The 12105-nt window shown below is 55.4% G+C and overlaps 1 protein-coding gene across 1 annotated transcript; it reads left to right on the top strand.

Moving 5' to 3' along the window:
- The first annotated feature begins 9537 nt into the window (after positions 1-9537).
- On the top strand, positions 9538-11643 carry LY6H (lymphocyte antigen 6 family member H). Its single transcript, XM_061171920.1, has 4 exons — positions 9538-9571; positions 10083-10210; positions 10947-11066; positions 11377-11643. Coding segments are annotated over exons 1-4 (486 nt in total). The 5' UTR covers positions 9538-9569; the 3' UTR covers positions 11613-11643.
- The last annotated feature ends 462 nt before the right edge of the window (positions 11644-12105 follow it).

The following is a 12105-nucleotide window of genomic DNA, read 5'->3' as shown; positions in this document are numbered from 1 at the left end:
AGTGCTTGCCCTTGACCAGGCCAGGGAAATAACTTAACCATAACAGAGACAATAAATCAGTCACCAAGACTCCCAGTTCTGCTTCAAAGGTAAAGAATAGCCTGACACACATTCTTGAGCTACATTACAGGGTTTGAACCCCCTCGAACAATCAGCCACCAGACTAACTGGAGCCAGAGAACTGATGATGCTGACCTTTGCTGGCTGTCGTGACTTCAATCAACTAAGACCTGGCCTCTGCCAACCCAGGATGACTCTTGAATTCAATGACTCAACAGCACAAGAGTTTTTGCATCTCTTCACTCTGTAATCATCAGTTTTAGGAATAATGCCCCTCAAGCTCACAAGGTGGTTGCTGCAGTTCCAGACATCACATACTAGCATGACAACCCAGAGAAGAAGGGGACCCATTTTTCATGCCATGATTTTGTTTGTTTTTAGTTATAACCAACATAGAGAAAAATGCTCCAATCACAAATTCATGTTGATGAATTTTTACAAAGTGAAAATATCCATGTATTCAGCCTCTAGATCAGAAAACAGTTCACTAAGAGCACCTCAGGAGGCCCTGTCATGTCCCCTTCAGTCACTCCCAAGGGTGAGCAGTATCCTGATGTCTGATGTCATGGATTAGTAGCGCCTGTTTATATAATTGGAATCATACTCTTCCCTGTCTGGCTTCTTTTACTGAAGTAGGCTTCTGAGATTCATCTGTATTGTTGTGGTTGGATATCATTTGCCTCTTTCGAGTGCTACACAGTATTGTGTCACGTGAATATACCACAAGTTATTTATCTACCCTACGGTGGATGAACTTTGGATAATTTTCTGTTTTTGGCTGTTTCAAACAGTACTGCTATGAACAGTCTTGTATATGTCTTTTTGTCTCCTTCATGAAAAGAATTGTGATATAATTTACATACGGCTAAGTATATAAACTTTAAGTGTACAGATTGATGAAATTAGATATGTATAACATATATGTAGCACATATATAATATATATACATATATATGCAATGTAGCCACCACTCACATCAAGATACAAAGCATTCCAGAACCCCAGAAGGCTCCCTTGTGCCCTTCCTGCCAGAATCTATCCCCTGAAGTTCATCACAAATTGTTTCTTTTTAAACCCTGTATAAACGGCATCAGCTCCTTTGTGTCCCACTTCTATCCAGCCTTGCGCTGTGAATCACCCACACAGCTGTATGTACTGGTAGTCCATCCACTCTTATTTTTGTTGCTGTGCTGTGTTCCATTGTACAGAAATACCAGGGCCGTTGCCTAGTCTACTGCTGGTGGCATTTGGCCAGTTTTGGCTTTTATGAAGGACACTGCTCTGGACATACTTTACACATGTTTTGGTGTAAATAAGCCCTCATTTCCATTGGGCAGGTACCAGAGGTGGAATATACGTATGATTAGCTTCAGTCGGTATTGCCAAACATTTTCCCAAAGTGTTTCCTCCAGTATTGCAAGAGGGTTCCGGTTGCTCCACAACCTTGCCAACACTTGGTATTGTCAGTTTTTAAAAATTTTAGCCCTTCTGGTGGGTGTGTAGTGGTGCTTCATTGTGTTTTTAACTTTCTGGGTGTGGAAATTGATGAACGGATTCTGAAATTTGTATGAGACCAGCCATACATTAGAGGCCTCTCGACTCTCCAGTTTTGTCCTTCCTGCCCTGCATAATTGCCAGAAGCTCTGCTTGTTTCCTTTCCCCCTAGGAGTGGCCTCTCCCTTGACCAGAGCCAGATCCACAGGCTCCCGGCAGCCCCAAGACAGCGGGGGAGGTGGTGGTGAATTTTCCGGTCCAGCCTACAGGTTTCCCATCTCAGCTTTCTAGTGTCTTAAAAAATGGTTTCTGTGATTTATCCGCCTTTTCTTGTCTTCCGTGGGAGCATGAACCTGCCACAAACGACTTTGTCCTCCTGAGAGCAGGGTCGGCCGAGTTTCTCCTTTAGGGTGAGGGACCTTTTCCATAAACCCTCCCTTCAGACATCCTCTTTGGCCAGAATTGCTTTCTAAGCCTTTGACTAAACTAATTACCAACCGATGTTTCACCCCACCTGGCTGACACTAGGAAGGATTTACCCCCGGGCAGAGGTCACCTTCACAGAAAGGTGCGCACCTGAACAAAATTTGGATTCTGTCCAGGAAAAGGGTGGATGGACATTAGGGAAGCAATGGGGCCTGGGGGCGTTCACGGTCATTGTGCAATCAGAATGATGCTAGCCCTACACAGCCTCCGCAGCTGGGTTAGGGGTGCAGATATGGGCAAAGTGTCGGGGAGAAATCATCTGAGCATTTATGCAGCCTGACATTTTACTAAGATTTCCACCTGCATCCTCTCACTTAGCCCACGTGCTGACCGCATGCACCAGGGATCCCATCTTTACCTGGGAAAACCAAGGGGAGCAGAGAATTGCCCGAGGTCACACAGCTGGTGGGCAGCACGGCTGGGACCCCGGTCCTTCTATGTCTGTTTTATAAGATGCAAAATTTCTTTTGATAGCGGGACCCAGCAGGATGACACCGGTAGAAAGAAAGGCAGAACTCTGTAACTTATAGTGTGGCCACACGGGGTTGCACCCAGGGGCGGGGTACTGCAGGCTGGGGCGGCGTGTGTGGCCTGCGGCGGGGGGTCAGCTGGAGCACTGAGCTTTTCCTCACTGCCTGGTACCTGGCCGTGGGCGGTTAGGGTGGGTGTACAGTGACCTGGAGTGTGAGAGCTTTAAGGAAAGAGGTCGGGTGCGCACTTAAGTGGCTGCTCAAGAAGGGGAAATGACCGCCTCTAGCCAAGGCCTCAAAACCTGGTCAAGACAGTGCAGTAAAAACTATATTACGCTGACAACAATGATTGCTTTTGTAATAAGAAAAAAAAAACACCCTCTAAAAATAAAAAGATATACAAGCAAAACAAAACAAACCTGTATTACAGCAGAGCTGGGACCTGAACCCAGGTCCTCCTATCCCCAAACTCCCATTTCCCCCTGTGACTGGTCCCAGCATCCCCTTTTGGGACTCCTAGATCCAGACTAACTTAAAGGAAGACAAATCTAGTTAGTGGCACACGTCTGGGGAATTTAAAAAATCATTCTCATGCAGTCACTGAGCCATCATGGGACAGGGTCCAACCCCTCGCCACGTGCACATTATGGAAAATGCAAACATCTTATTATAAAAATTTCCAAATGTTCACAACAGTAGAGCCTTGTGATATTGTGATTGATAACAGGAGACATATTGGTCTTCACCTGGTCCTGGCACAAAGCTCCCCAAACTCTTGGAATTTCCTAAGTGACCAGAGTCTTAAAGGTGTTTCTTGTCACATTAATGAGGTGACTTTTGGAAAGCCCCTCGGTCACCTAAGGAGGGGGCTGGTTGCCAGGAGAACCAACTTTGTGGTTAGAGGGTTCCAACTTTCAGTCCCATCCCCAGATGTCCGGGGAGGGGAGAGGGGCTGGAGGTTGAATCAATTGTCAATGGCCAATGATTTAATCAATCATGTCTATGTAATGAAGCCTCCATAAAAACCCAAAAGGATGGGGTCAAAGAGTTTGTGGGTTGGTGAACCAGACATACCGCCATGTCAGACCCCAAACTCCATGGGGACAGAAGCTCATTAGTTTGGGACAGGTGACATCGTGGACTTAAAATTGGCATCTGAAGTGGGGACAGTCTTGTGGGACTGAGCCCTTAACCTGTGGGATCTGATGATATCCCTGGGTAGATGGTGTCAGAATGGAGTTGATTTGTAGGCTCCCTGGCTGGTGTCAGGGGTCGCTTGGTGGTGTGGGGAACCCCCCATGCTGGAATTGGTGTCAGAATATTGAGTGTCCAGTGAACCCTGAGTCCCAGCACCCAACCTGTACAACCACACTTGGCTCTCCTCGCTCCACCCCTTCTGTCCTTTCTTGATGGAGTATTTAAAACCAACCCTAACCTTCATTTCACCCCTAATACCACAGCATGAATCTCTTAAATAGGATGTTTTCTTACATAATCACAAAGCCCTACCATACTTAGCAAAATGTAAAATAATACCTTACTATTATCTAAATCCTGTTTGTGTTTATATTTCCCTGGTTGTGCCTCTGTTTAGCTTCATGGAAACGTGGTGCTAACAAGGGCGTCTGTGTTTGGCTGTGTGTCTCTCAGGGTTTCTGAAAGTCCGTCTTTATCTAAGACAACTGCCCCAGCTTTTGTTTTGTGTCATCACATTGGTCTTTTAAGGACACCGGGTCAGTTTTCCTGCAGGATGTTCCACGTTCTAGATGTGGTGTCATCTGGCTTACTGCCCTAGCTTCCGTATTTCCCAGACTGGAAGCCAAGGCTGTAGGCCTGATTAGATCTGGGCTCCCTTTTCTGGGAAGGACATCTTACAGGAGTGCTTTCTCCCTTCAAATCTCATCCAGGGCATGTAAAGTCTGGTTGTCTCAGTCCGAGGGAGGCTTCGGTGAACCAGCAGCTTCAAGCAGCTGATGATTTTACCGTATTCGTGATCAATGGCCGACTTACCCACCTGGGCCCTGAAAGCCGGCCCATCGCCGGAGCTCAGAACCAGCTGGAAGGGTACCCCCATCCCCTGCGGGGTCACTCGGGCTGTTGTTCCGGCTGCTTTCAGCTCAGCTTCTCCCTCTACCCGTCCTTCTTCTTGCCCCTGCCAAGCACTCCCCAGGAAATGTCCCCCATGCTCCTTGGTCTTGGAACCTGCTTCCAGGAGACCCACCCCGCTGCCCCACAGAAGTCAACTCTGCCCAGGTTTCTGTAATTTCCTTTTAATGTCGTTGTGAACTCATGGCTTTCATATATTCATTGTGTTTTAATAAATTACAGTCATTATTTTTAAAATAAATTTATTTATTTAATTTATTTATTTTTGGCTGCGTTGGGTCTTCGTCGCTGCACGCAGGCTTTCTCTAGTTGTGGCGAGTGGGGGCTACTCTTCACTGCGGTGCGAGGACTTCTCATTGCGGTGCCTTCTCTTGCTGTGGAGCACGGGCTCGAGGCACGCGGGCTCAGTAGTTGTGGCATGCCAGCTCAGTAGTTGTGGCTCGTGGGGTCTAGAGCACAGGCTCAGTAGTTGTGGCGCACGGGCTTAGTTGCTCCGCGTCATGTGGGATCTTCCCAGACCAGGGATTGAACCCGTGTCCCCTGCATTGGCAGGAAGATTCTTAACCACTGCGCCACCAGGGAAGTCCCACAGTCATTATTTTTGATTCTTGAATTGTCCCATCTGTAGTGGGCTGAATGGTGGCCCTAAAATGATGTGCCCATGTCCCAATACCTGCAACCTGTGAGCATGACCTTATTTGGAAAAAGGGTCTTTGCAGGTGTAATTAGGTTAGGCATCTGTATATGAGACCCTTCTGGGGCAGACATCAGGGTCACAGCAATCAGGACAGTGTTGTTTCTGTTTTTGTTAGTCCTTTAGGGTCAGTCCTGTCAGTCCTGTAGGGTCTGCCTCATCTATTGGGGGTTCTAGCGCTCATCAGGTGTTATATATCTCTATTTGTGGTTCATCTGAGTCTGACGTTTGGTTATATTGGCCACAGGGTCTGGGGTCTGGGGTCCCTGGGGCTGGCCACGGATGAAACCTCCTGAGTGTATATATGAGAACAGACCCACTAAGGGGCACCCAGGGCAGGGACACCCAGGAGTGTCCACGTGGGGTCAGCTCCCTGTGACTTGGGGTGTTTTTGTGTGAGGATGAGGCCGAGCAGCTCACCATTCCATGCACCGGTCTGGTTGGATCCCAGGGTGGGGGCCAGCTGCCTACCCCTCCCGGACGATCTGAGTGTGAGCGGGAGAGGAGCGCTCTGCTGTCTGCCCAGCGCAGGAGGCGTCCCCGTCCCCGGGGCCTCGGAGCTCAGGATGGCTGCCGGGGCTGGGGGAGGGGCACCTTCCTCTCTCACAGTGCCTATCACACTCTGTACTGCTTTCCTGCAGCTGCTGCAACAAATCACTAACTTGGGGCTTAAAACAACCAACAGGTTCCACGGGAGGACCCTTCCTGCCCCTTCCAGCTTCTGGGGACTTCAGGTGTCCCTGGCTGTGGCCTCATCCCTGCGGTCTCTGCCTCCATCACGTGGCCTCTCTCTGTGTCTGTCCCTCTCCTCTATCTTATAAGGACACCAGACATTGGAGATGGGCCCTGCCTTCCAAATCCAGGACGGCCTCATCTCGAGATCCTTAACTTAATCCCACCCTCAAAGACCCCTTCTCCAAACCGGGTCACCTTCACAGATTCTGGGGGTTAGGACGTAGAAGCCTTTTCTAGGGCCACAATTTAGTGCTCAGCCTGTTGGCTTCTCCCCACTATTCTGGGGGTCCTGGGGGGCCAGAGACTTTCTCTCCCCGAGTTCAGCAGTGCTTCAGGAAGTGTTCGCTGTGTGAATGAATGTCCCTGTCAACCCTTGGCTGGTGCTCTCCGTCAGGCAGGGTGGTCGGGTCACAGCCACACCCACAATCTTGGACGGCTTGGAGGGATTCTGATGTGTCGGCCAAAATACAAGGCAGAAAACCCTGCAGCACAGCTCAGGTGTGACCCGAACCTTGCCCCTCTCCTGCCAGGGCCTGACCCATAGGCCAGTCCCCTGCTTCTGTGCACTTCGGAACTCCAGATGCAGAGCAGCTGGTGGGTGAAGAATGCAAGCCTGTGACGCTGTCCGTGGTTCTGACCACCTGAAGTGGCTCTGCTGTGGGGACAGCTGGCCACCAATCATCCCGACCCTGAGGAGAGCATGAGATGGGCCACAGCCACATAGTCACCCCAGGCTGTGGGTACTTGTCAGAGGGTCTCCGGGCAGGGTGAGATCCTGGCGCCCCTCGCCAGCATCTGGGCATCTGGGCCAGGTCAGTCTGGGAGGAGGGAGGTCAAGGCCAGCGGTCACCAGCTCCATGCGGGGGTTGTCCAGACTGAAAGGGCCAGGGCCACACATGGGTACATTCTGCTCTTTCTTCTGCTAATCATGACTGATTGTTATTCTCGTTTGCAAAAATCCTGATAGGGTGACACCATCCCACGTGCATTGGGAGGAAGGCAGAGTAGCTCAGAAACCGGGTTAGGAATCTCTGTCCCCCTGGCAACCAAGCCCAGCATGGGAAGAGCAGGGTCTTTGCTCTCTGAGGAGCAGGCCCAGAACTGCATTCCCCAGCGTTGGTCCCAGACTCCTCGGACATTACTCTTTGGACATCTGGCTTCTGCCCCTGTCATGCCCAATCCAGGCCCTACTCACCTGCTACCTTTTGTTGCATAACAAATTACCCCCAAACTTAGGGGCTTAAAACAATGCCGTTCATGCTCTCGAAGTGTCTGTGGGTCAGGAACCCAGGTGCTGGGACCTCGGGCTCACATTCTCTCACGAGGTTGCTGTCAAGCTGTTGGCTGGGGCTGTGATCTCATCTGAGGGCTCAACTGGGTGTGTGTGTGGGTCCACTTCCAAGCTCCCTTGGGTGGTTGTTCGCAGGCCTCGGTCTCTCTTTACAGGGCTGCCTTCGAACACGGCAGCCGGCTTCCCCCAGGGTGAGCAATCTGAGAGAGCGAGAGGCAGAGCCTGCATCAGAAGCCACGGTCTTAATAATCCAACCTCAGAAGTGACATCCTGTCACCTGTGCCACACTGTTTTCACTACAAGTGAGTCCAGCCATGCTCAAGGAGAGGGGACGATTCCCTGGTGGTCCGGTGGTTAAAACTCCGCGTTCTCATTGCCGAGGCCCCAGGTTTGATCCCTGGTTGGGGAACTAGGATCCCACAAGCTGTGCGGAGTGGCAAAAAAAAAAAAAAAAAAAAAAGGGATGCACCAGGACAAGAATACCAGGGGGTTGCTGGGGGCTCTGAGAGCCTGCCCCACACACCACTAGTCCCAGATGTTGGGGTGGGCTGCCCTGCCTTAGGTCTGGGAGGGATCTTCCAAGTATCTGGACAGAACTTTGGCAGAGATTCCTAGTCCAGGAGTAAGTTGGCTGTGATCAGCAGGGACCCCCTCCCTGCCACCCAAGTGCCACCCACATCCACCCTATACCTGCATAGGGAGTCGGAATCCAGCTGACCAAAAGGGAGAGAGGCTGGCCTTGTGGCAGGGCACCCAGGATATCCGCCCTGCCTCCAGTCCCATGGGGAGGGCCGTGTGCTAACTCTGAAATGCATGTGTCAGTTCTGACAAGGATGACTGGCTCTGGACCCTGCCCAGCCTCAAGGCTTACCTGGCCCCAGAGCTTTTAGGACAAAATCCAGCCCTTTTCTGTACTTCGGCCTGAGCCATCCCCCCCACCCTCCTCCCCTCGCCCCTCCCCCAAACACTGCTGCTCACTCGTATCTTGGAGCTTGCCAGCCCTCCTCCTCCAAGCTCACCGGCTCCATCAAAGAGGCCTCGTCCACACCCCCAGGGCTCTCTCTTTACCGCTCATCCCACTCTGTAGCCCCTGTCAAGTTGCCCAGCTGTCCCCTGCTTGCCTTCCCTCTTGCTGGCACGCGCCTTGGGCCAGGTGCACGGTGAGCTCTCTCCCTGTGGGTCTCGTGTAGCCCTCACACACTTTCACGTGGTTACTAGCAACACCCTCATTTTACAGATGAAGGAACTGAGGCTCACGGGGCATGCAGCATACCTGAAGTCACACACCAGTGGGTGGTCCGGGGCTGTCTGCATAAATATTTGTTGGACGAATGAGGGCAGGACTGAAGGAACGACCCCAGCACTTGCACGGTAGCTTTCGTTTACTCAGCACACAGCAGAGACCAGTGCCCAGCAGAGACCGGTTGCAGGCACAGGGGACAGCAGATGCAAAAGCACAGCACGACTAACGCCTGGTGGGACCAGAAGACGAGAGACAAAGCTGAGAAACTGGCCAGAGCAGGCAGCGGAGGGCCTTGAATGCCCAGACCAGGATTTGGGACTTGCCTTCTTGAGTGTGGGCGTGGCTGAAGGCAGCAGTCCCTGGGGCTGCGGCTGCTGGTGGGGTCGTCACGGGTGCTCCGGGGAGGAGAATAGCCTCGAACAATCGAGACCGTGATGGGGCTGGGGGGCGCAGGGCCCAAGGGCTGTGAACAGGACCCTGTGCTAGCACCTGCCACCCGTATTCCCTCCCTCCCTCTCTGCGTCTTTGTGCCGTGTCGTTTCCTTTCGCAGTAAACGTTCTTCTTCCGAGAAATTCCAAGGGGATCTCAGCCAAGCCGAGGGGGAAGGGATCCTGCCCACGCCTGGGGAGGGGGAGGTAGAGGTGGAGGGAGAGCCCGGGAACGGGCGGAGGGAGCCCTAGCCGGAGAGGGCGGGCTCGCGCTGGCGAGCGGGGCGCCTGCTGGCCAGGGGGGTCCAGGACGGCCCGGGACGGTGACCCGGCGCTGGCCCTGAGTCCCAGACGCCCCGGTCCGAGAGTCTCCAGCCTCCCCCGCCCCCCGCGCGGCCCCCGCCCCGGCTCCGCCCCGCCCCTCGCGCGGGGTCCGTGTCTGCGGCTGCGTTCCCCGAAAGACAAGGCTGCACCCGGGTTCCCGTCCACAGGGAGACCAAAGGGCACCTCTCCCCGCGCCGCCCGCGCTGCCCGGAGCCCCGGAGTCGCGACACCCCAGGGATGTGAGTGCGCCCCCGACCTGAGGCCCGCGCTCCACGCTTAGATCCGCGGTGAGAGCTGAGGCTCGCACGGGGAGACGAGGGGAGGAGGCGAGGCGCCGGGTTCCCGGGCCCCCCGCCCGGGGTGGGGTGGGGGCGAGGCGCTCGCCCTTCCCCCCATTGGCAGGTACTGTCCACTCGCATCTTGTCCTGCCCTTTCCTCTCCGGACGCACCTATCGCTCCCCAGGGATAAGACGCGCCTCCCGACCCACCCCCCTACCCACAGGTGCGGAGCGCGGGGTGCGGGCCTTTCGAGCTGTCACCCTGCCGGAGAGGGCAGACCTATTTTCCCCGGAGGGGATGCAGTGATGGTGGATGCTCTGGGGGATGGGCTGGGGGTGGGGCTTTGGGAGCTCCCGGACGACCCCCGGCCCTGGATTCCGGGGAGGAGGTGGCGTTAGCATGCCAGCAAAGGGGAGGGTCCTTCGAGCTGGGCCGGGGGTTGGTCTCCTGATCGAGGCTTCTCCCTGCCAGGCCTGTGCCCCAGACGACCCCAGCCTGCAGCCCCCGCGCCTTCCTGAGGCCCACCTGGAGCATGTTGCCTGCAGCCATGAAGGGCCTCGGCCTGGTGCTGCTGGCCGCTCTGCTGTGCTCTGCCCCCGGTGAGTCTGGGGGCGGCTGGCGGGGGTAGGCCAGGTCGCCTGAGAGCCTGTACGAGGCAGCTCCGGAGAGAACCAGGTGTGGGGCGGCCATTCTCTGACGATGCCCAGCAGACCCACACCCCCTCCCGAACACTGCGACCCCAGCCCAGGCCTCGCCTGTGTGGCCCCTGCTGGCGCTGCCCCAGCTCCAGCCATGCGGGTCTCTCCTGGCTCCTGAGGGCGTGGGTCCTTTTCCTCCCGGGCCGTGGTCCAGCGGCTGATCCTGCACGGATGCTCCTGGCTTAGTGCCGGCTTGCTTGTACTCCATCTCTTCTCAGAGCCCCACCTGGCCTCCCATCAAGTCCTGTTTGGTTCTTCCTCCACTGGAACCAACTGGATTCTGGGGGGATGTGTGTGAGGGGGGTAGGAGTGTGCGGGAGGGCACCGTAGGTGTGTTACTTGTGGCTATGTGTGCATGCACCGTGCATGTGTGTGGGGCCTGGGGGGGGGTGCATAGGGGCTTCCGGAGTCCCAGTGGTGGCACCCTCACCCCACCCTGCCCAAAGGCACACAGGTCCTCCCAGCCTGTCCTCCGGGTGCTAGTTTGGCCTGGTCACTCCTGGTCAAGGAGCGCCCGGCCTCCTACAGCTGCATGGTCCTCCTAGGACATGCAGCAAGGCAGGCGGGGAGGATGCAGGGAGCTGGCTGGCTTGGACCCTGGTTCCTCTGGTCATCCCCCTCTCTGTGCCCTGCCCAGCTCATGGCCTGTGGTGCCAGGACTGCACGCTGACCACCAACTCCAGTCATTGCATCCCGAAGCAGTGCCAGCCGTCAGACACGGTGTGTGCCAGTGTCCGGATCACAGATCCCAGTAGCAGTAAGTCAGGCTCCAGCCTGGGGTGGGGAGGGGTCGGCGGTGTCATCAGAGTCCCTCTGGCCTCGGACAAGAGCACGGGTCTGGGGGCAGGGCACTGCCCTGCTGTGTGACAGTCAGCAGGTGCCTGACCCTCTCTGGCCCTTCTGTGGCCCTTTTCATGTAGCTGGGGACAGCGTGGGTGGATTGAAGCCTCAGTTCTGTTGTTCTGGGGTCCTGAGCTGACCTGGAGGGTCCCTGGCTTGGGTCCTGGGCACAAGGCAGAAAGGGCCCTGTGGGGCTCGAGTCCCAGGCTCCTCTCCCTGTTCCCCAGGCAGGAAGGATCATTCTGTGAACAAGATGTGTGCCTCGTCCTGTGACTTCGTGAAGCGGCACTTTTTCTCGGACTATCTGATGGGCTTCATTAACTCTGGGATCTTGAAAGTAGACGTGGACTGCTGTGAGAAGGATGTGTGCAACGGGGTGGCGCTGGGGGGGCGCGGCTCCTGGGCCCTGGCTGCGGGGCTCCTGCTCAGCCTGGGGCCCACCCTCCTCTGGGCTGGGCCCTGAGGTCCCCTCCCTCCCGCAGAGCTTCCGAACTCATCCCGCCAGACCTGAGCCTGTGGCTGCCCCCTCCCCAGCCTGGCCTGGCTGAAGCTGTGGGCAGCCTTAGCCTGCTCCACAGTCTGTGGCCCCCGCCCCTCCCTGTCTCTCCACCAGCTCCAAGTCCCAGCCAGCAGGACATCTCCAGGAATCAGGCGTCCAGCAGGAGGCTGGGACCCCGGGCCTCGGAGAGGAAGCCAGGCTGAGCCAGGCCCCGCCCGACAGCCTGGCTGTGAGGGCATCCTCTACGGAGAGATAAAGTCACTTCTGAGTCCAGAGACCCGGGCCCGAGCCTGGGTGGGGATTTTGGGGTGGGGGGGTTCCTGGCAGAGAAAGAGCAGGGGGCGGGGGCAGGGAGGGCAGCGTTCGTCCCCTGGGGGCTGTGGTGTGGAGCTGCCAGGGGACCGTGGGCCTGGTAAAGTCTGGGAACAGCCTGAGGGGCGGTGAGAGTTGAGATGAG

Source organism: Eubalaena glacialis, chromosome 17, assembly GCF_028564815.1.
Source record: "Eubalaena glacialis isolate mEubGla1 chromosome 17, mEubGla1.1.hap2.+ XY, whole genome shotgun sequence".
NCBI lineage: Eukaryota > Metazoa > Chordata > Mammalia > Artiodactyla > Balaenidae > Eubalaena > Eubalaena glacialis.
Note: the sequence above shows the minus strand (reverse complement) of the source record. Positions and strands in the feature narration are given on the sequence as shown.

What these genes read in the sequence shown, in the direction of transcription:
- LY6H (XM_061171920.1), top strand. An exon ending in TCTGCTGTGCTCTGCCCCCG is followed by an intron (nt 10,211 to 10,946) that starts GTGAGTCTGGGG and finishes TGCCCTGCCCAG; the next exon opens with CTCATGGCCTGTGGTGCCAG. An exon ending in GATCACAGATCCCAGTAGCA is followed by an intron (nt 11,067 to 11,376) that starts GTAAGTCAGGCT and finishes CCTGTTCCCCAG; the next exon opens with GCAGGAAGGATCATTCTGTG.